General features: G+C 34.7%; 2 protein-coding genes across 2 annotated transcripts in view; both read right to left on the bottom strand.

The window, feature by feature from the left end:
* The window catches only part of WDFY1 (WD repeat and FYVE domain containing 1), a 28382-nt gene extending 20595 nt beyond the window's left edge, over positions 1-7787 (bottom strand). The window contains exons 1-5 of the mRNA XM_034439407.2: positions 7328-7787; positions 4126-4193; positions 3897-3970; positions 1643-1697; positions 479-629 (exon numbers count right to left, since the gene is read on the bottom strand). Coding sequence (XP_034295298.1) covers positions 479-629; positions 1643-1697; positions 3897-3970; positions 4126-4193; positions 7328-7464 — 485 coding nt within the window. The 5' untranslated portion in view covers positions 7465-7787. The remainder of the gene's footprint in view (positions 1-478; positions 630-1642; positions 1698-3896; positions 3971-4125; positions 4194-7327) is intronic.
* Positions 7788-13223: 5436 nt separating this feature from the next.
* Positions 13224-20973, bottom strand: part of SERPINE2 (serpin family E member 2) — a 30874-nt gene continuing 23124 nt past the window's right edge. The window contains exons 7-9 of the mRNA XM_034439406.3: positions 20843-20929; positions 19733-19816; positions 13224-15673 (exon numbers count right to left, since the gene is read on the bottom strand). Coding sequence (XP_034295297.2) covers positions 15636-15673; positions 19733-19816; positions 20843-20929 — 209 coding nt within the window. The 3' untranslated portion in view covers positions 13224-15635. The remainder of the gene's footprint in view (positions 15674-19732; positions 19817-20842; positions 20930-20973) is intronic.

The raw sequence follows: 20973 nt of genomic DNA, 5'->3' as shown, positions 1-20973 counted from the left end.
TGGAAGGTTCTTCTTTGTCTTCCAAAATCAGTTTTCTTCAGCTCTTTTCTGCAACAGCTAGGGCTGAGAAAGGAAGATAAAGATGACTTGGTAGAATCAGCAACAGCCGTCCCGTGATATCATCAATCCATTTATTTAAATAAAATGGATGTGGAATAGTAAGAAATGTTGGCTAGTTAATAGAAAGCATTCCTCTACTCAAAATCATTTGAGAAAGGTATCACCTACCACTTATCAAAAGTCTATTTAGCATAAGTGGCAAATAATGTGTTAGTCTCAAATTCCAGCATTTCCTTATGCTAATACTCTAACATTTATAATACTTTTACAATTTACAGTAATAGCAAAAACTTTTAAAGGTGATTAGTTTCTTGACAGAGAAACAGCATGAATTACAAATGCGGCAAAACATTATGACTGGTTAAACAAACTTTAAGAAATTGCACATCTGCTATGATACAGCTACTTTGAAGGATACTGTAGGCAAGATGCCCAGGAAGTGAAATAGTGTCTTCCCAACATATTTCCACTTCTGGTACACATCCAGCTGACAGATTTATCATGGCCAGTGCTAATCACCCATTCTGCTTCCAAGCAAAAAGTGATTGCTGACACTCTGTTCTGGTGTGCTGTACAGACAAGAAATTATAACACAGACACAAAAATATTTATACATGAAATGGAACTGACGTAATCAAGCCTAGATTTGGTTCTCTTTCTTTAGTATTCGCCAGGCATTAATTCATTTAATTTTTTTCCTCTCACTACTCATTTCCTTCAAACGGAAATGAAACATTACCCTTCATTAATGCAAAAGAGAAGCATAGATGAGAATTCCTAACTGTAATTACACCACATTGCATAATTAAACCAAGAAGAAGAGAGAACATTATGAAAAAGACATTATAAAATTAGTTTGAAATCAGACAATTCTTGTTTTGGGAAAAGCCAACGATTTTTATATAAAAGCTGTCATGTTATTTTAATATAAGGCTTATCTCAAGGCCACATTCTTACCTATGGCTTAGTTGCAAACAGGATTGTCTTATATTATGTTGGCATTTCAGTTAAAAGAGTTTATGAATGGAGCAACATATTGTTCGGTTTCATCTGTGGGTGCATGCACATATGCACACAAATATGCATATACTACTACTACTACTACTATCACCACCATCACTACTACTACGTGTAGGGGAAACAAAGTAATGTTCTGGAATTCATTTCCCTTCATATGAAGCCAAAATGAGAATTGCATGAATTCTGCCCTGACACATGTTTAGGATATTTTGCTGTGCAGGTGATTTGGTAACAGGAAAGAAAATAGAATAAGAGAATGTGGGTCCTTTGTGTTCTCTGATTTTGACTGTTTACTTGCAGACATTTCATTACCCAAACTAGATAAAATCAATCCTGTGCTACAAAAATTCTCCTTCATAAGAATATGAGAATTGTTTACAGGATTATAAAAGTTACATTGACTTTAGGTTCTACAGTTATAGTTCATATCCTTCAACCAATGTTGGTTCATATATATACTTAATACTTATTTTATGAAAATATCCATGTGAATTAAAATTAAATCAATATTCCATATAAATTATTGAAGGCTACTCATATGTGCAGAAATATGTCTCATTACCTGGATAAGTCCTGACAAAATTCATCTTATTAAAGTCTTCTGAGATGTGAAATTCCTGAAATCATAAGCAAACAGTAAGATACATGATCTAGAAATCCTGTTGATGCCAGAAAAAAATACCTTCACAACCAAAAACAAACAGAAATGTAAGAATCACTGACACCTACTGAAAGAATAACAGCCTCTGTCAGCTTGCAATTAAAATGTCAAAGTTTGGACTACTTTCATTTAGGAAACAGAGATGAGTTCGGCTATTGGGATAAAAACTTGTTCTGAGTGGCTCTTCTGGTAGAAATTTCTTGGATGCTCTTTGGCAAGAAGACTACAGAGTGTCTTATGGTATTTGGATACTATGGTTCTACTCTCTAAATATGTTTGAAAGGCCTTTATATTAAAATAGCAATATTTCATTCTTTTTTTTTTACTTTGAGAATGAAATCCTCTACCCTTTTATAAAGAAAAGTCTCACTGCAATCAATGAAGTTTATTTCCAGCCAGAAGTGCATAAGATTTTACTATAAAGATGTTTTATGCTGCTTTAAAATAAAAAAATAAATAAATAAACTATTAAAACAAACAAAATTTGTGTAGGAAACATTTTCTCCATTGAAATTGTGACTTCATAATGAGGAATAATTAAGTCACTTTTGTTCTTCAGTTAATATGGGATCTCTTCCTACAAATTTCCAAAGCATGTCTAAAATCATATGCTGAAACTTCACTTTTTAAAAAAAATATCCATGCAGAAAAAATGGCTGCCTCTTAGGCTAAGTTAGAACTTTTTGCTTGTTTTAAATACATTAGCTTTGCTCTGTCGATGTATTCATCTCAGAGCTTTGGAGAATACCGTATTTTTCAGACTAAGAAGTAAGCAAGAAAAAAAACGTTTTTGCCTTCCCCGGCCCCCTGGAGCACTCTGCAGGCCTCCCAAATCCTCTGCGCGCCCTTTTTTTGCGAAAAATGGGTTTGTTTTTTGCAAAAATGAGGACGTTTTTGTCCTCCCCAGCCCACAGGAGCACTCTGCAGGCCTCCCAAAGCCTCTGTTTTTGCAAAAAACGTGATGCGTGGGGTGGTCTTCAGGAGGCCAAAAATGGCTGTATTCGGTGTATAAGATGCACCAATATTTCTACCCTCTTTTAGGGGGGAAAAAGTGTGTCGTATATTCCTAAAAGTACAGTAATTACCTTGCCTGCATTCTGACTTCCTATACAGACTTGTTTCATATTTTTTCTAACTACGAATGTTAGTTTCACCATGAAAGTCAGGAAAGAAAAGAAATGATAAAAGCTGATAAAAACTGTGTAGTTCATGGTCTGAAATACTAACAATATTTCCTTTTTTCCCTTCTGCAAAGTCAATTTTAAATTTCTTGTAAATATGACTGATTTCCATAGTTTACCAAATTAAAACAAACACTAGGTAAGCAGCAGAGCTTAAGATGCACCTCATACTTCACACCAAATGAACTGAAGATACAATTGGGATACTGTTTCATTAAAAATACCTGTAATGGGAAGTAGAAGCTTTTGTACCTCTGTTCCTAAAAAGAGATGGATGCCAAAGTACAAAGAAAGAAAATCTACCAACATTCTATTCAACATATTGATAATAACAGAAAGATTGAATTCTTTCTATTTTCAGAAATAGATGTCAAAGAAAAGAATTTTAATCTAACTCTTTTCCTGATAGCCTCCCGCAGCACAATAACTGACATGTGAAAAATTACACTACTCTCTATAAGACAGACTTGACATCAAACTAACCTTGGGTGATATTACAAAGCTAAGTAAGGTTGAACTTGGTTAGTGTCTAGATGGGAAATCACAAATATCAGGCTGTAAACTCAATTATGAAATTAAGAAAATATCCTGAAAGGCCTTACAATTATTACAATATTAATACATAGATTTGAATATGAAATTACTAAAAGCTGCATTCTCCTCAAAGAAAACTACTTTCTAGATTCTACTGGAAAACTTCAGGGATGTTTCATTAAACAGAAAACCAAGTACAGGCCATGTAAATTAGCTCTAGAGCTACTGATGCCATCAAATTAATTTACACAAAATCAGCACACTATTCTATAATGTGTTATTGCGGGAATCTCAAAAAATGTTCTTGAACAATGATTATCAAAGTTTATTTGTACACATTTGCATTGAAAGCTTAGGATTGATGAATACTAGATATTGATGTGCAATGTGAATATTTTAGCAGCAGTTAAATGTATAGTCAATTAAAAATTAATGCTTACCATAATAGCTCCATTATCTTGGCCTACAAATATTCGTCTGCTGTCGTGATGATAAGCCATAGTTGAACAAGGAGCTGCCCAAAGAAATGTTGATTTGTAAAGTCAGTATTATACTGAATTGAATTTCTGTCTATCAAAGCAATAGCAAAGAAATGGTTTTACATAACCAAATGTGAAATCATAAAAATTCTGATTCTAATTCATTAAAATCTAATCTAAGTGCACTTACATGACATTGTATGGTAGATGCTGGGCCAATACTGTCCACTGTCTCTCTTCAGCCATACTCTAATCGTCCTGTAAATATAAATATGGGGAGAAATGTTAGGAAAATTATTATCCCAGTCAGTCTATTTGGTTTTCCAAAAAAGATATGCAGTAGGAAAAACTATTCTGATACCAAATTGTTTTGACAAATGAATTTTGAATATGTATAGTTACTGGAATATAACATTTCTGATAGCAAGAGAGAACATGGCAAATGTTAAATCCCACCTTGTTATTAATTTAAATTTATATAGCCACTCATCTCACATAAGCAACTGGGAGATGAGTACAATTAAAAGACATCACATAATACAAAATAATACATGACATATTGAATGCAATGGGCAAGAGAGATAAATGGTGATCAATTCTTGCTCACATCAGGACATTCTAATACCTGTTGCCCTACTATAGCTCGCACTTGCCCATCAAATCTATTAATGTATGATGTTATCTCAAAGTTTGGGCAGATAAGAGGGTTGTAGAACATTTGAGCTGCCATTTCTGTTTCTCTAGTAGAAGGGCACAGACAGATACAATTCCTAATATTCCATGTCAGTGTTTGGCCATTGTGATTCTCTAAATGTTGATTTGATTTCCCAATAGCCTCAACCAGCATGATCAATGGTGAGAAATGCTGTGAGCTATAGTCTATTGTCTTCTGGAATGCCACAGGTTTACTTTTTTTTGCATTGCTGTTACTGCATATAGAAATTAAAAGAATCAAAGCAATAATAAAAACAAAGTTCACTTGACAGCAAAGACTAAGCTACAAAGATCGTTTTGGAAGATAAACTTCTAAAAGGCTTGTAAATAGATGAACTAGTAGTTAACCTACTGAGAGTTTACACATAGTGATTAATTACACCTCAGCATTCAGCTGACAAATGAAATGATATATACATGTTCGGAGGGGGACCCTTAAATTGTGTTATACCTCACAGTGCTTGACCTGTTTCTGTAGTACCGAACAATGAACATTAGTAATGAAAACCAATTTAATCTTCCATGGTTCCAATTCCTATTTGAAGTAAGAACTGAAACAGTAAGGCACCAGCATAGTTCATCCACATTGAAAAAAATACACATTATTCCCCTAGCTTCAGTGTAATTAATACAACTGATGTAGTATTCCCTGAAGGGGAACTACTAACAATTAACTCTTTGGTCTGAGGAAGAAGATCATTATCCAATTATTTAAGAACTCTGTAGGATAATTTCTCTATAATATCTAATACTCTATTAGCTACTTAAAAATTATAATTTTATTGTGAATTTTAAATGCATATGTTTAAGAACCATTCAAAGAAACATCTAAAGAACAATTTTTCAGATCATGTAAACTCAAAGTATTTTGCATACAAATTAAAACAAGTTTTAATAGCTACCCAAACCAGTGTCAATAGATATTGTTATAAGATAACCTATATCTTACAGAAGAGGCAGCCAAGCATTCCAAGACAAGGTCTGTTTTTAATACTGCCCCTACTAAATCAAAATAAGATTCTGCTTAAATAAATCCAGCTGCACAATAAAATCATGGCTGAGAAAAAAGATTAAATATCCTTTTGTTATGTGGAGTTCTAATAAAAATAGAACTTTTCTGATTTAAGAATCAGGAATAAGGAATATAACAGTTAATTATAAAGCAAACTCCAGTTAGTATCATTCTAAGTATTATGAATAGCTTTGTAAGCATATTTTCATCGCAAAGTTTACCACACATTATGCAGTAACCTGGAAAATATTACTCCAGACCGCATTGTTATTTCTTAGTATTTTCTTCCTATAGTCAATGTTAAAGAGACAAAAATATAGGAAAAAATATGCATGTGGAATGTTTTCAATGTTTTAGAGAAAGCTTTTCCTTGACATGCTATCAAAATGCACCATTCTGCAATACAGATGTTTTTCAAGTTTTGCAAATTGTACTAAGAACATACTTCAGTGGCAGAGTGATAACTAACGCCAAACTTTCTCTCCTTCTTCCCATCCTATAGATGCAGCACAAGACCAGTTTACGACTCCCATCAAGTAAGTAACACTGTCTGGGGATAGTAAAGAGTTAAAGACCAACTCTTTTTCCCCCCCTTTGGGGATGATGGCAAAGAAGCAACTCTATTAGTTCGCTCCCACTTATAATAGGAGCCCATCAGACCAGCATTGCTCTGTGTTTCAGCTTCTATCCTAGGGAAATAACCATATTGAATTCTATGGTATAGTGCAATATCAGGTTTTTAATTTCAATTATATAGAATGTAGAAGGATGTATGTTTGTGTTTTTATTTTTATAGTTATAATGTACACTGTAGATGGCATTTAATTTCGTTGTACCATGTGCAATGACAATAAAGTAACTTTACTTTACAGAGTGTCTACCATGTTTCCTCTATTTGTATCTATCACGGTATAGTGCAATATAGGGTTTTCAATTTCAATCATATAGAATGTAAAGGAAGTATGTTTTGTGTTTTTATTTTTATAGTTATAATCTACACTGTAGACGGCATTTCATTTCGTTGTACCATGTGCAATGACAATAAAGTAAACTAAACTTTACAGGGTGCCTACCATGTTTCCTCTATTTGTACCTATTTTATGTATCAAATCTATGTTTATACATTACCTAATAGTCCTTGACAAATAAATAAATAAACAAAGAAACAAACTCTGCCGGGAACAATGAAATACGGCCCGTTGAAGGTGTTTTCAATTGTCTGAAAAAGAAACCTCCCTTTTCTTTGCTTTTTTCCTCTTGCCCTAAATACTTCTATGCCTGGTAAACCCCCGATTCCCCACATGTTCCTTTGGTTGTGCTGGCGGAGGATGATGGGACTGGTAGTCCACCCAGATGGGAAGGGAGCAATGGCTCTAAGTGGGATGGATGGATGGTCCGTTTCCCCCCAAAAGGGGGTGTGTCGCATGCCGCTTCGCAGGAGAGGGAAGGTCCCTTCGGAGCAAAGACCCCAAAACCAGCTCAGGGGTCTTAAAAATTTGCACAAGACTGAGAGTTGTTGTTGTTTCTTCTTCTTGTTGTTGTTGTTTTCCCGCCCGTTCCTCGGAGAGGGAAAGGCGGAAAGAAGCGGCGGCGGCGGCGGCCGACCCCAGCGCGACCCTTATCGGAAAAAGCGCCTTTCCTCCCCTCCCCGCCGCCCCTTCCTCACCTGTCCTCGCTGGCCGTAATGATGCCGTCCTCTTTGGGGATGACGAGCGCGGCACTGACGGCGTCCTGATGCCCCTCGATCTTGCTCAGCAGCACCGGCCGGCTGCTCTGAGGCCGCGAGTGAATCTCGGCCGCCATCTCGCCAACAGCAGGCCGCGGTCGGCAAAAAAAGTCCGAGCAGCCGCCCTGAAGAAAGCGGGGCCCTTAATCGTGGGAATAGCGGCGCCTCCAAGAAAGACTTCAGCGGCCAGCCATTTTCCGTAATGACCGAAATAGCGCCGCCCCCGGAAGCAGTCGGAGATGGGAGGGGGTGTGTGGGGGGGGGAGAGGAAAGGCGAGATTGACCGGGGATAACGGAGGCAACCGCGGGGCGCTGCTGGGTGGAGAAATAAGATGGGGGAAGTGGGGGGGGGAGGGTAAGGCCAGCGCGGCCGGAAGGTCGCTCATTTGAACAGTTTTGTAGGCGGAAATTCATAATCGGGTTAGAGACATGGGAGGAGGTATAGATCAAATGTCTTTATACCGTTTCCGCATGTGCTGTCAGGAAAAAATCCTTTTGTGCAGAACAGAGATCTTCAAATTTGGCAGCTTTAAGACTTGTGGACTTCAACTCCTAGAATTCTCCAGCCAGCTATGCTGGCTGGAGAATTCTGGGAGTTGAAGTCCAAAGTCTTAAAGCTGCCAAGTTTGAAGATCTCTGTTCTATAGTCAATAATATAATGTTCCATTGTATTAATTGAAGTCCACAAGTCTTAAACCTGCCAAGTTTGAAGACCTCTGTTCCATAGTCAATAATATAGTGTTTTTTTTTAATTAAAAAAAAATGGTTTTTTTAAATGCATTGTAAGCCGCCCTGAGTCTCTGGAGAAAGGTGGCATAGAAATTGAACTAAATAAATAAAATAGTGTTCCATTGTATTAATTGAAGTCCACAAGTCTTAAACCTGCCAAGTTTGGGGACCCCTGGACTGTAGAATAAACCTTAGCGGCTTGAAGATATGTGGACTTCAACTCCCAGAATTTCCCAGCCAGCTCAGCCTACAAAAGACAAAAAATATTTTACTGGGGATACTGAGGAGTAAAGACCCCCCCCCAAAAAAGGTCAGAAAACGCTGGTACTTACTAACAAGTAATTGAAGGGCTTTAATACACAGCTCTTCAGGCGGTCACTTGGTTACCTCTCAGTTGGATTGCTGCGAAGTGCTCTACATGGGGCTGCCGTCCTTAGACTATCCAGAAACTCTAACTGGTCCAGAATGCAGTGGCAGGGATAGTAATGGGTGTGTCACAATACATGGCATGTGTTTCTGCTGCCTTGGAGCGGTACTTGGTTGCCATTTGACTGCAATTCAAGGAGTTGGTTTTCACTTATAAAGCCATGCGTAGCAAAAGTCCTGATACTTACGCCACTGTGTGTCCTCATATATTCCTGCCTGTCTGATCAGGTAGAATAGACACACTCCAGGTCCCATTTGTTACGCAGGGTCATTTTATGGGATCTAGGAAGCAGGCTTTTTCTGAAAACTTCTTTTTTTTTGTTGTTGTTGTTAGTTGTAAAGTCTTGACCCCATGGGCAAGTTTCTCCAGGCTTTCCTGTCCTTCTAAGCCCTTTGTAAACTCCTAGCCCTTTGTAATGATATCCATAGTCTTCCTCCCGCTGCCCCTGAGGTCTTTTGTGATCTTTTGTAAATCACATAAGATCCGCTTGTTTTCCCATGCCCTCAGGGTTATTGGCTCTTTTTTTTTTTTTGAGTTTTTATTGGATATACTCTTTTTCCTACTGATAGTATTTATTTTCTTTAAAATTTTATCTGTAAACTGCCAGAGTCACCACAGAGTTAGGCGGCCTTGAAATTGAAATAATAAATAAACCTCTATCAGTATATGTTCCAACTTACGGATGAGCCCTGTGTTGCCTTCTGTTTTTTAATCATAAGCAAATCTTTAGTACGAACAAATCTTACAGAAAGTTTCAAAATTATTTTTTCCTAACAAAGAAAATAATTTTGAAATGATTATCAAGAATCATTTATGCTTTTTTAAAAATATATTTTTTAAAAAATATTTTTAAAATGTATTTTTAAAATGTATTTTAAAATATGTTTAGATTTTAGACATTTAAATAACACATTGTTAAACTTTTCCTGAGAACTTTTCCTAATCATCCCTAATTTAAATATGATGAATTTGAATTACTGAAACTTTATTGTATTTCTGTTGGTGCGCTTTAATGTAATGTGGGCATTTAATGAAAACCATCATTAGGTATACATTAAAAAAAATTGTGCTGGCAAAACTTTATTTATATTGCAAAGCAGTTGGGAGTTGAAGAACTGCACTGGGAAAGGAAGCTGCTGAACAATGTGTGAAAGTGAGCCTGTTACCAGATGGGGAAAATATATTTTCCTTTGCTGATTGGCAGTTGCGTTCATATCTAAGTAGGGAAAGAAGGAATGATTTCATCAAAAGTTTTATTGTAGAATGGGAGGGCAAAATAATATATGCCTTTGAAGTTACAGGACAAACCCTTCCCACATTTACTGAGCCAGCTAGGAGCAGAAAGGGCTCTGAGCCAAACCTAGCTCTCCCAAGGAAATTTACACAGTGGAACTTCCCTCAAGCCTTTTCAAGGAAAAAAATGTTATTTTAAAATCTAGCCCCCAAAAAGTAGTAGAAGAAAACTGGATAAAGAGAAGCAATATTATCCTGGGACACGTATATTCGCCTTCATTCGTGAAAAGCAATATTTTCCTCAGAGACTATTTTGCGTAGGAATTATATTGTACACGATTGTATTTGTATTGTATAACAAAGATTAGATTTTTTTAGTCCAAGGGAAAGGTTAGCTGTGTAGTTCTTTCAGGTGGTGGAAGTAAGGTAACAATGAGAAAAACTCAAAGCAATGTACAGCAGGTTCCCAAGTTGTCTTCAACTAATCACTGCCAAATTTACTTCAGCAAGATAGTTATACTTAGCATTACTAATGCCAGCCATTACCAATACAGGAGATCCATGACAACATCACTAATAGATGCCCACTCCTTGTTTGCTTGTGAAATGAAGGGAAAATTCATTTACTCTTTAATCAAATTCTCTTTTCTTTTGATTGTATTTATTTACTTCTGGGACAGAAGTGTTTTATGTTTGAGACACCGCTCATATATTTGAAAAGTAGTAAAACATATTGCCTTTCCTTCATTATTATCTTTTCCACTGTTTTCTGTCAGAATACTTGTGCATAAATCATAGCAATTAATATCAAATACAATATTTCAGTGCTAACTTTTCCAGTCTATTATAGCACGCTCAAGTAAAACAAATAAAGTGTTTATCTTTTTATACAGACATCAACTCTAATGTGTTTACTCTAATGTTTGTAATTATTTGTAATGATGTTCAATTAATTCAATACAGTAGTTCTCAACTTATGATCACAATTGAGTCCAACATTTCTGTTTAACAATAAAGCGAGATAGTTGTTAAATGAATTATGCCCCATTTTACTATCTTTCTTGCTGCAGTTGTTAAGTGAATCACTGCAGTTGTTAAGTTATTAACATAGTTGTTAAGTGAATCTAGCTTCTCCATTGACTTAGCTTGTCAAAAGGTTGCAAAAGGTGATCAGATAACCTCAGGAATTGCAACTGTCATTAGTATGAAGCAGGGGTGAAATGCTCCTGGTTCGGACCGGATCACCCGATCCGGTAGCGATGGAGGCTGATGGTTCGGAGAACCGGTAGCAAAAAACCCTGCACCCCCCCATGCCGAGCTGAGCCACACAATCATCAGAGGCTTTTTTTTTACTTTTAAAAGCATTTTTTTCTACAACCTCTTTGGCCGAAAAAATGCTTTTAAAAGTTAAAAAAAAAAGCCTATGATGATTGTGTGGCTCAGCTGGGATCCTCAAAGGCTTTTAAAAGAAACCCCCCCTTTTTTTTCTTTAAATGCCTCTGACGATCCAAGCTGAGTTACCTGATCGTCAGAGGCATTTAAAAGAAAAAAAGTTTCTGACGATCAGGCAGCTCAGCTGGGATCATCAGAACCTTTTGAAAGCATTTTTTTACAACCTCTTCGCCAAAGAGGTTGTAGAAAAAATGGTTTTAAAAGTAAAAAAAAAAATGGCCACGCCCACCCACTCACATTACCACCACCCCCACCAAGCCACGCCCACAAAACCGGTAGTAACAAATTTTAGATTTCACCACTGGTATGAAGCAGTTGTCAAGGATCTGAATTTTGGTCACGTGACCATGGGGGTGCTATAATAATTATAGTTACGAAAAATGTCATAAGTCACTTTTTTCAGTGCCACTGTAATTTTGAACAGTCACTAAACAAATGGTTGTAAATAGAGGATTACCTGGAGTAGAAATGACAACAATATACTGCAACATAAATTTCTTTGCATTGTTAGAGTAGTGATCTGTCCACAAGATGGTGCTGAAACTTTATTTTGGCTTTACAGTACTGTATGAAAACAAGTTATTCAACCAGTAGGACAGTTGTGCCCTCTTGAAGGAATGATTTTTAAACTTTATAAGCAGGAGATAATCATTCTCAAACATATGCAATAAAAAAGGTACTTTTAGCAAAAAAGTAAAAGAAACATGTCAGGCTTTTTTTTTATTAAAGAACTTTTTTGTTATTAAAGGCAATAGAAATAAATAATAAAAAACAGATGGTTTTAGAATACCACATTGTAAATTAATGGCCTTGATACTGATACATCATAACACTTAATTAGCTTCTGTTAAATCCAAATACTAATGTAAATTATTAGCATAAACAATTGAAAGGGTGATTATATAAATTTTAAGCATTAATTAATACAACTGTTTCTTTATTTCTTTTTTTTAAGAGAATGTAATTGGTCATATTGTAATAATGAAATGGTATATAAAATCTTTTTGACCAATTTTATTACTAGATACATTTTTGTGGACTCTTTGAACCTGGTTGTTTCCTTGCAGATGTTTCATTATGAAACTTGGTAACATTGTCAGTGCTAGTAAGGGAGTAGGATTTGCTCTCATGTTATATACTAATGGCTTGCCCTATCCTTGGTGGAAAGAGAGCTGGTGGTTCCTTGATTGGACTGTTATTTACTGTTAGCTTGTTTGTCTGGAGTTGATAGTTTCTTAATTGTGGTATTGTTTGCTTCTTGATTGTTGGTCTGGTGTTCATTTGGTATTAATCTGTTCATTGCTGTGAATAGAGAAGAGTTGTGCTTAATCTCTCTGTGTTGATTGCTGGTGAGGTGTTTAAGGTTTTTTTTTTTGTTTCTCTTTTGATTGTTTCATTTGAAAGTTATATAGATATTGTTTATTTCTGTGTGTCTGCTGATGGCTGAATTGTCTGAATGTAGATTTGATATATTTCTGTTTTTAGAACTTGTCCAATTAATTGCTGAAGATTAAAGCAAACTCAACTTTAAATTCTCCTAAGAATCATTACGAAAAAAAAAGATGACTTAAGGAGAGAATACTACACGATATTACCCCTTTCTGGATATTCTCTATTTTTGCACACTTGAAAAAAGCACCAAACTTTGGTGTTCTTTTTTCACATTTCTTTTATAACACACATGGGCCCCCGGTAAGATTCACTGGCAAAGATATGCAAGCATTCAGAAAATCCAAAAGCAGAATAGTACATTTTCACAATTGCCAGGAATAACGATACTGAGCCTTCCAAGACAAATATTCTGCAACTCAAGTTGTAGTTTGTTCTCAAATGCATAAAACTATACAGCTGCTCCTGACACTTTTCTATGTGTTTGTAGAAAGAGTTAGTCTTCTAATCAAGTAAATTTTAACTTTAATGTACAATTCTTATTTTCAAAAGCAACTGGAATTTTTTCAGCAATTATAAGGAAGCAGACAATATTTGGTTTCCAGGTTCCATTCCACAAATATTTTTATTGCCAAACCTTATCCCAAAGAGTAAATAAAGTCCATCAATTACTACACTCAACACAGACATAAAATAGGGTCAAGAAAAATCTTGAAAGTAATTGTCTAATTCTTTATCATGTCACAATTTGCTAATAAATTTGTATAGCTTTGGATCTAACATTTGTTTAATGAGTATTAGGAAAAGTGTGAAGCAGCAATAAAGACAATCAGAAACATATAAAATACTTCATGTAAGCAAGCATATGATATAGTAATCTGTACCAGCAGCTTCATCTCTATGGCTGAAGATCTCGATTTTTACAGGATTGGCTCCTCAAAGTAGAATTATCCTGCCTTGTGTGTATGCTCCTGATTTTCTCTCCCCAGATGGTTTAGGATGTGGGCTCGCTTTTCCCTTGGTCCCTAAGGAAAAATTGGGATTGCCCTTTCCTTGTATTCCAAAAGAGATGAAACTATTACAGTATCTTTCTTGGGATTCTAGATAATACTTTGATAAGAACTGTAGCTGCTATATTTGGTCTATGTAGAATTTTTTGTATTTGGTAATTTTAAGGTAACAATGGTTTTATGAACTATTCAATTATTGTGAATCATTAGAGTCTTGCAATAAAGTGATATATAAATATTGTTAAATAAAAGTTACACTGAACATAATTTTTTTAATGCTACAGATAAAATTCATCAATTTAACACAGAAGTTTTCAGTTATTTTCAGGCAATAGAACCATTTTTAAACTCTAATGGTAGAAAATTGGCAGAATGTGATTTTTCTTTTAATTCATTTTTTTTTCAATTGAGTTCCTAAAAAATCATAGGGTTGAATAGAATACATTTTAGAAAAATCAACTGATTTAACAACCAATAGTGATGTCCATGCTTATACACAGTATTACATTTTTTCCGCATTCAGCTTTCTGGAGTATTTATGCCTGACACTGAAAAATATTCTACATATCCATGTGGAAGCTGTTACAAAAATCTTCCATTGAATTGTACCAAAATTATCTTTTAAGAGAAGCATATCAGAAGGACATACAAAGCACATGTTATCTGGAACAATTAAAATACTTTCCAATAGATGAAAAAGTTGTAACCTTCTTTCCATGACATAAGGAAAAAACAGAGCTTTATCCAGGGTAATTATATTGTTGGGGAAAATAATTTTAATATTTTAAAAATGATTTTAGGGCTATTTCAATAATGGACAGTTTCTCCTATATCTGAAGATATTGGTTTAAAATATTTGTAGCATGCAAATATATTTCAGGAATATACTTGACATGACATTATTCTCTAATAAAAAGGTAAAGGTTTCTCTGTCTAATTGCATCCTACTCTAGGGCATGGTGCTTATCTCTGTTTCTTGGCTGAAGGAACCAGCATTGCCTGAAGACATTTTCTGTGGTCATGTTGCCAGCATGGCTATATATACCAAAGGTGCATGGAATGTTGTTATCTTCCTATTGATGTGGTACCTATTAATCTACTCACATTTGCATGCTTTCAAACTGCTAGGTGGGCAGGAGCACAGGAACTCACTGTTGTGCAGCTCTAGAAGCTTGAACCTGGGCTGTCAGCTTTCCAATTGACAAGTTCAGGATCTTTGACCGCTGAGCCATCACACCCTTATTGTCCAATACAATACAATGAATTACTAAAATGCAGACAGAATGGAACATTTTGAAAATTTACTTAACAGAAGTATTCCAAAATGCAGGTCGTTCCTTACAGGAATTATTTTATCACATGGAAATTTTAGCATAGTAACAGTTTACTTTCAACATTCTGAATTGTGAGTAATTGTTTCCCTCCGATATCATTTTGACTCTTGCACTAGATTCAACTGTTCATTATGATTTTATTTTCCTTTGTACAAAAAATATAAAATTTAAATCTATAGAAAGTGTATACTACCAATGACAAGTTGACATTACACCAATGCAAAGGCATTAATTGGGACATTAGTTGTTTAAATCTTAGCAACATGCACAAACTAAAATAAAAAAAAATGCTAAAGCTTTCAATTGCTTTCTAATGGCAAATGCCTCACCCAACTACTGAACTGTAGTAGTAGAAAGGCATAAGCAAACCAAAATCAGACTTGTCCCTTTAATTTCAACTGGGTTTAAAGACAATATGAAATAGAACAACAAATTTTCAAAAGTTGTTAGCACAGAGAGCTAATCAGTAGTTTTAAGGAACTTTACAATGTTTTCAAAAAGGCATTTTATTCTTCCATAAAGAATTCCAGCTACTTAAGGTTCTTTTTCAAAAACTAGATGACCAACATTTCCACAGCTAGTTCATAGCTGAAAAACGGGATACAAAAATATTTAAACCGTACAAAGGCATCAATCTTTAGTTTTCTTCAGAAGGAAAGAATCTCTTCTTTTATTCAAGGTTTGGTGATTTGTCCCATAAACAAAACAGCACCTGAGCAAGAAATGTTATTGCAGAAATTGTATTAATTCACATATACAAAATGTTGTTACAAACCCTTAAGACAAAGTTTTTATCTAAACAGCAATTTCTAAAGTTACTGATTAATATATAACTACTAGATAGCAGTTAGCAGTTACATTTTCATAGGTCTACAAAGTGTTTGAAACGTTACGATTTGACTGTAAGCAGATTCAAGTAGCACTTAGACTTAAAGCCTGCTTCACAGTGCTTTACAAATCTCTCTAAGCTGTTTACAGAGTCGACATATTGCCCCCAACAATCTGGGTCCTCATTTTACTGACCTTGGAAGAATGGAAGGCTGAGTCAACCTTGAGCTGCTTAGAATTGAACTCCTGGAGTGAGCAGTGAGTTAGCCTGCAGTACTGCATTCTAACCACTGTGACACCACAGGTCTGTAATACTTATAATACTTGTAATACTGTAATACTTCAATCTGTTATTAAGTTTATTTCATTAAAAAAGCCCTTAAACCATGTAAAATATTTTTAATTCAATGAACAATTTATTTAAAAACAAATATCCCAGTAAGAGTCTATTTTTTAATGACTCTTGATAATTTTTAAAATTGTGCTTATGTCAAAATCAGGGACATATTTTTCTAAATGTTTTGCAAGGGCATGGAAATTCATTAAACGTTTGTGTCTGCTCACCATGGGAAAAAAAAATAAGACCATTAAGAAAATAGCTGACAAATGAATCTTTAATTTCTCATAAATATTTGCAGATGGGAAATGGCCGCTCTACTTCTTACTACGTTTAAATGTTTTTAATAAGTTACTTGAGGGCTTAAATATCTTTTTAATGTTTAGATTTATTATGTTAACTTAGTTGCTGAAAATCTCTTCAATATTTGTCTAAAACCAATGGAAAATGTACCTTTCAATGTCTTTATTTTAAATATATCAGAATGCAAAGCTATGATTAAGAATGATCAAACATCTCATTTATGCTAATGTTGCAGGAATGTATTTCTCAAATTTGACTTTATTATTTATGTATTTATATATTCCACCTTTATTATTTTTATAAATAATTTGAAGCATATTCACCAACACACTTTCCTCCTATTTTCCCCACAACAACCCTGTGATGTGGGTTAGGCTAAGAAAGAGTGACTGGCTGAAGGTCACCCAGCTAGTGTTCATGGCCAAGTTGGCACTTGAACTCACAATCTCTTGCTTTATAGCCCAGTTCCTTAACCACTAGATAAACTGGATTTACAGTACACTTTTAGTGTTACATTAATAGGGTAATTTATTTTTAGTCTTTTTCTATGCCTTGTTCTTTTATTGAGATTTACTAAATACATGCAGCATTAGTATAGAAATGTACAAAGTAGATGGATTAGTTTAGTTTGCTCACAATAATAAAATGGCTAAAGAAACAGTCTGTAAATAAGAACACAACTATAGGTAGGAGGCTGCTATGCCTCACTTCAGTTTCATGTTAAGGGTGGACACTTCATAGGGAATCAGTTCCAACAATGGAACAGTTGGAACAAGAAAAAAAATGACTATGAATGAAGAGAGCAAAAGCTAGGACAATATGAGAGCAGAAGCCTAGACTTAAAGAGATAAAAAACCAGTTTAGTTGTATGATTAACTAAAGGGTGTTCTGTTGTAATTCTGGGACCAGGTTAATAACAGACTGTCATCAGAAAAATATACATGGTTACTGGGAGTTTAAGCTGACTTAATAGCACAAAATCAGTCCTATCACAACTGCACTCCAGGAATGTGACTACATATTATATTATATTATATTATATTATATTATATTATATTATATTATATTATATTATATTATATTATATTATATTATATTATATTATATTATATTATAATATTTATTATATTATATTAATTATATTAACCTCTCTTTTTTTTGTATCTTCACTTCCCAAATGTATGAAGTTTTGTGGGTAATAATATGGCCATCTGGTTATCTTACTATCACCGATTTATTATCCAAGTTTTAGGTGTTTTGTCTCTTTTGCTTTCTTCACTCTTTAAACTGTACTATGATGCTAGTTTGTTCATATCTAAACACATTCTTAATGCTTCATGGTCTTTCCTTCCTGCTGGCAAATTACATTTCACAACAACTTCCTAATAAATAAACCTTGCAGATTTATTAAGGACTTGTTTTTTTAAAAAAAAATTTGATTTATATGCCGCCCTTCTCCGGAGACTCAGGGTGGCTTACAATGCGCTAAGCAATAGCCTTCATTCTTTTGTATATTTATACAAAGTCAGCTTATTGCCCCCACAACTGGGTCCTCAATTTACCTACCTTAGAAAGGATGGAAGGCTGAGTCAACCTTGAGCCTTGGTGAGATTTGAACTTGCAGTAATTGCAGGCATCTGGTCTTAATAACCAGCTTAATAACAGGGTGCCTTAGACCACTGTACTACCAAGGCTCTTACTACTACTCTTAGATCACTGTACTACCAAGGCTCTTGTTAATTGCATATTAACGAGAACTGAATATACTGGTGATAAATAAACAGGAATGACAAGAACTAAAAGCATTGCAAACTCATCTTCAATATCCTGATAATGGTAATACTAATAAAGATAATTAACTATTGAACAGTTTTCTATTTGTCTTGATTAATGCAAAGGTAGTATTAATAAATAGATAGATTTTAAGGGCACAAAGAATGGGAGGAGAGTATTTTTTCTCCAAGGTAGAAGCAAAGCAACAAGGCAGTAAATATGTTCTATGGTGGATCTACTGTATATAAAGAGCCACAATTAATTTCTAATTCCTCCATTCATTAATTCTCTCTGTCTCACACATCTGTAGAATATATGTGTGAGGTATAGAGATCCAAGGACTTCCATGATTAGCCACTCAAAAGTACATCACAAAGAACTCTGAAAACAATAGAGTGACACTGAAATGTCCAACAACTGTGGTTTACATCAGGGGTGTCAAACTCACAGTCCACGGGCCGGATGCATCACGTGTTTGCCACACCCACCCCTGGTTTAGCGAAGGGGCAAAAAGTCACGATACATCATGTGATGACATGACACCACGAGTTTGACAGCCCTGGTTTACACAATGTGGTCTCAGAGTGGTTCTCATTTATTTTGATCAGGTCAACTAAATCATATACTTTTTTCAACAAAGACATCGGATATTCACTTCATTCAATTCAGACATCACACTCCAGTTTTTTGTGGTGTCTGTTTAACCCAAATATATCTATTAAGAGGATTAAGATGAAACTCATTGCTTTGTAGATCAGACTATTGCAGAGTATGGATAGCTCTAAAGAGTTCACAAATTTTCTGTCACTGAATAAGTACAGTATGTTCCTAAGTATGTCTAATCATATCATAATTAAAATACTACTTTAAAGCAGATTTAACTTTATTTGTTAATAAAGTTAATTTGTTTAACTTTAACTCTTTACTGTATATGAATTTGTGGGAGAGGGGAAGAAAGAACGATAAACCACTGAATGTATTTTTTGTGATTATTGTTAAAATGTACTTTTATTTGAGTCCCCTTCCGAATCATATTTGGAGGGGAAAACGGTGGCTTCCCTAGCAGCTGGCTTATGTTTAGTTTAGAATATCAATGAGAAATGGATCAAAGCTCTGAGATGTGTGGTTGACAATTGGCCACTGTGCATCTTCAGAGTTGCATAATGTGCCTTTGATGTCCTAAGCTGCCCATATCTGGGAATTGATGCCAGAACTCAGCAAAGAGTTGGCATTTTATTTCAAAGCATGCATCATAATATGTAGATTAGCTAAGAAATACACTAATGAAACACAGAATCTATTTGTTCCTGGCAACAACCCCTAAGTGTTTAAATCCTGCACAGCTGCAGATTATTCTGTTGCTGTCAAGAAAAGACATTTCTTATTAACAATAAAGAAAAAGGGAGTTTGGGAACCTTATTTTGAAAGACACGGAAGCAAGTCTGAAATGTTTTTGAGCTTCAGGTCTCTCTATGGAGGAATGCTGTCTGAATTTAGCTAATATATAAAAAATGTGTGACATAGAATTACCTGTAGGGTTGTGCCGTATGAAGAATAAAAATGGTCGATCCACTACAAACCAAGGAGGTGATGACCGAGCTGTTACAATTGCAGCTAGACAAAACAGAACAAAAATATGAATGATTACTTGCTCTTTGCTCTGAATCACTACCATATGAACTTAATTTATCTTTTTACAAGTTAGATAAAAAAAATCCAATGAGTTAGAAAAATACTTTTTAAAAAATAAATTATTTTTTTCTCAGTTAAAACAGATCTTATCAACAAAGAGAATAATGTAAATGGTCTAGTTTTAGCAAAAACAGTTCCCCCCCCCCCGCCAGTCACATTTGTTTAATTTTGTACAGTGTTCTAAGGGCCATATTCAAATTCAAATTCAAATATCAATATTTAATTATAAATGGATAAAATTCATGTATTCCAAAAGGCTCCAAGGAAGAACATGAAAATTTTAACAGGAAAAACAGGACAGTGTCATACATGCTTTTGATACTGAATACAGATCTTTTAACAATGCATATTTTAAAAAGATTATATTATATAAAAAGATTATATAAGTACAACCAATGTTTTTGTAAGTATGAAGCAAATATGTAACATTTAAGATTTCAGTATAATATACCGACTATTTTGTTTGTACGTATAATTAAGTTACCTCTGCCAAGTTAGACAGCAAAATGTTTTCTAAATCAATATACATCATTACTTTAAAAAGTATTACAAGTAGAGATGTTACGAAATACAGTATTAAGTTCTAAATTACTATATTTTAGTGCTCAGATCTGCATACATGGTTATATCACAGCTCTGTGGAGAACAATTTAAATCAGAATTGTTGGCTAGGATCCAGTGAAGTTTCTTTTGTTGGCAGAATTAAACACGGAATCCTTAAATTGTATTTTGGTCTGATTGTAATATTTAGGAAATAATATGCTATATTACATTGTTCAGGCCAAATTCCAAATGCCTCTTTATTAATTTTTGCTTTATATAAGAATAAATTCACCAGGCTTTTAAAAAAGTGAGGGGAGCTTTTTGGAATGGATTAAAATATAGCTTTTTAATGCTATTTCAGTATTTGTAGAACTTTTTGGTGATTTAGATCAAACAAATACTTACTTGTTGCTGCAGAAGCTTTGGTTCCATCTTCAGTTACTTCTATTTTTGCTTTTTGCAAGAGCTGAGATACATAAATGTTTTCTGATCCTATGGGGTCAATCATAACATACATGTGTGAATGTATCATTCCT

The sequence above is a fragment of the Pantherophis guttatus genome, chromosome 6 (assembly GCF_059756535.1).
Source record: "Pantherophis guttatus breed Tessera chromosome 6, ASM5975653v1, whole genome shotgun sequence".
Classification (NCBI taxonomy): Eukaryota; Metazoa; Chordata; class Lepidosauria; order Squamata; family Colubridae; genus Pantherophis; species Pantherophis guttatus.
The sequence above is the reverse complement of the archived record's forward strand: the minus strand, read 5'-3'. Positions and strand labels throughout refer to the sequence as shown.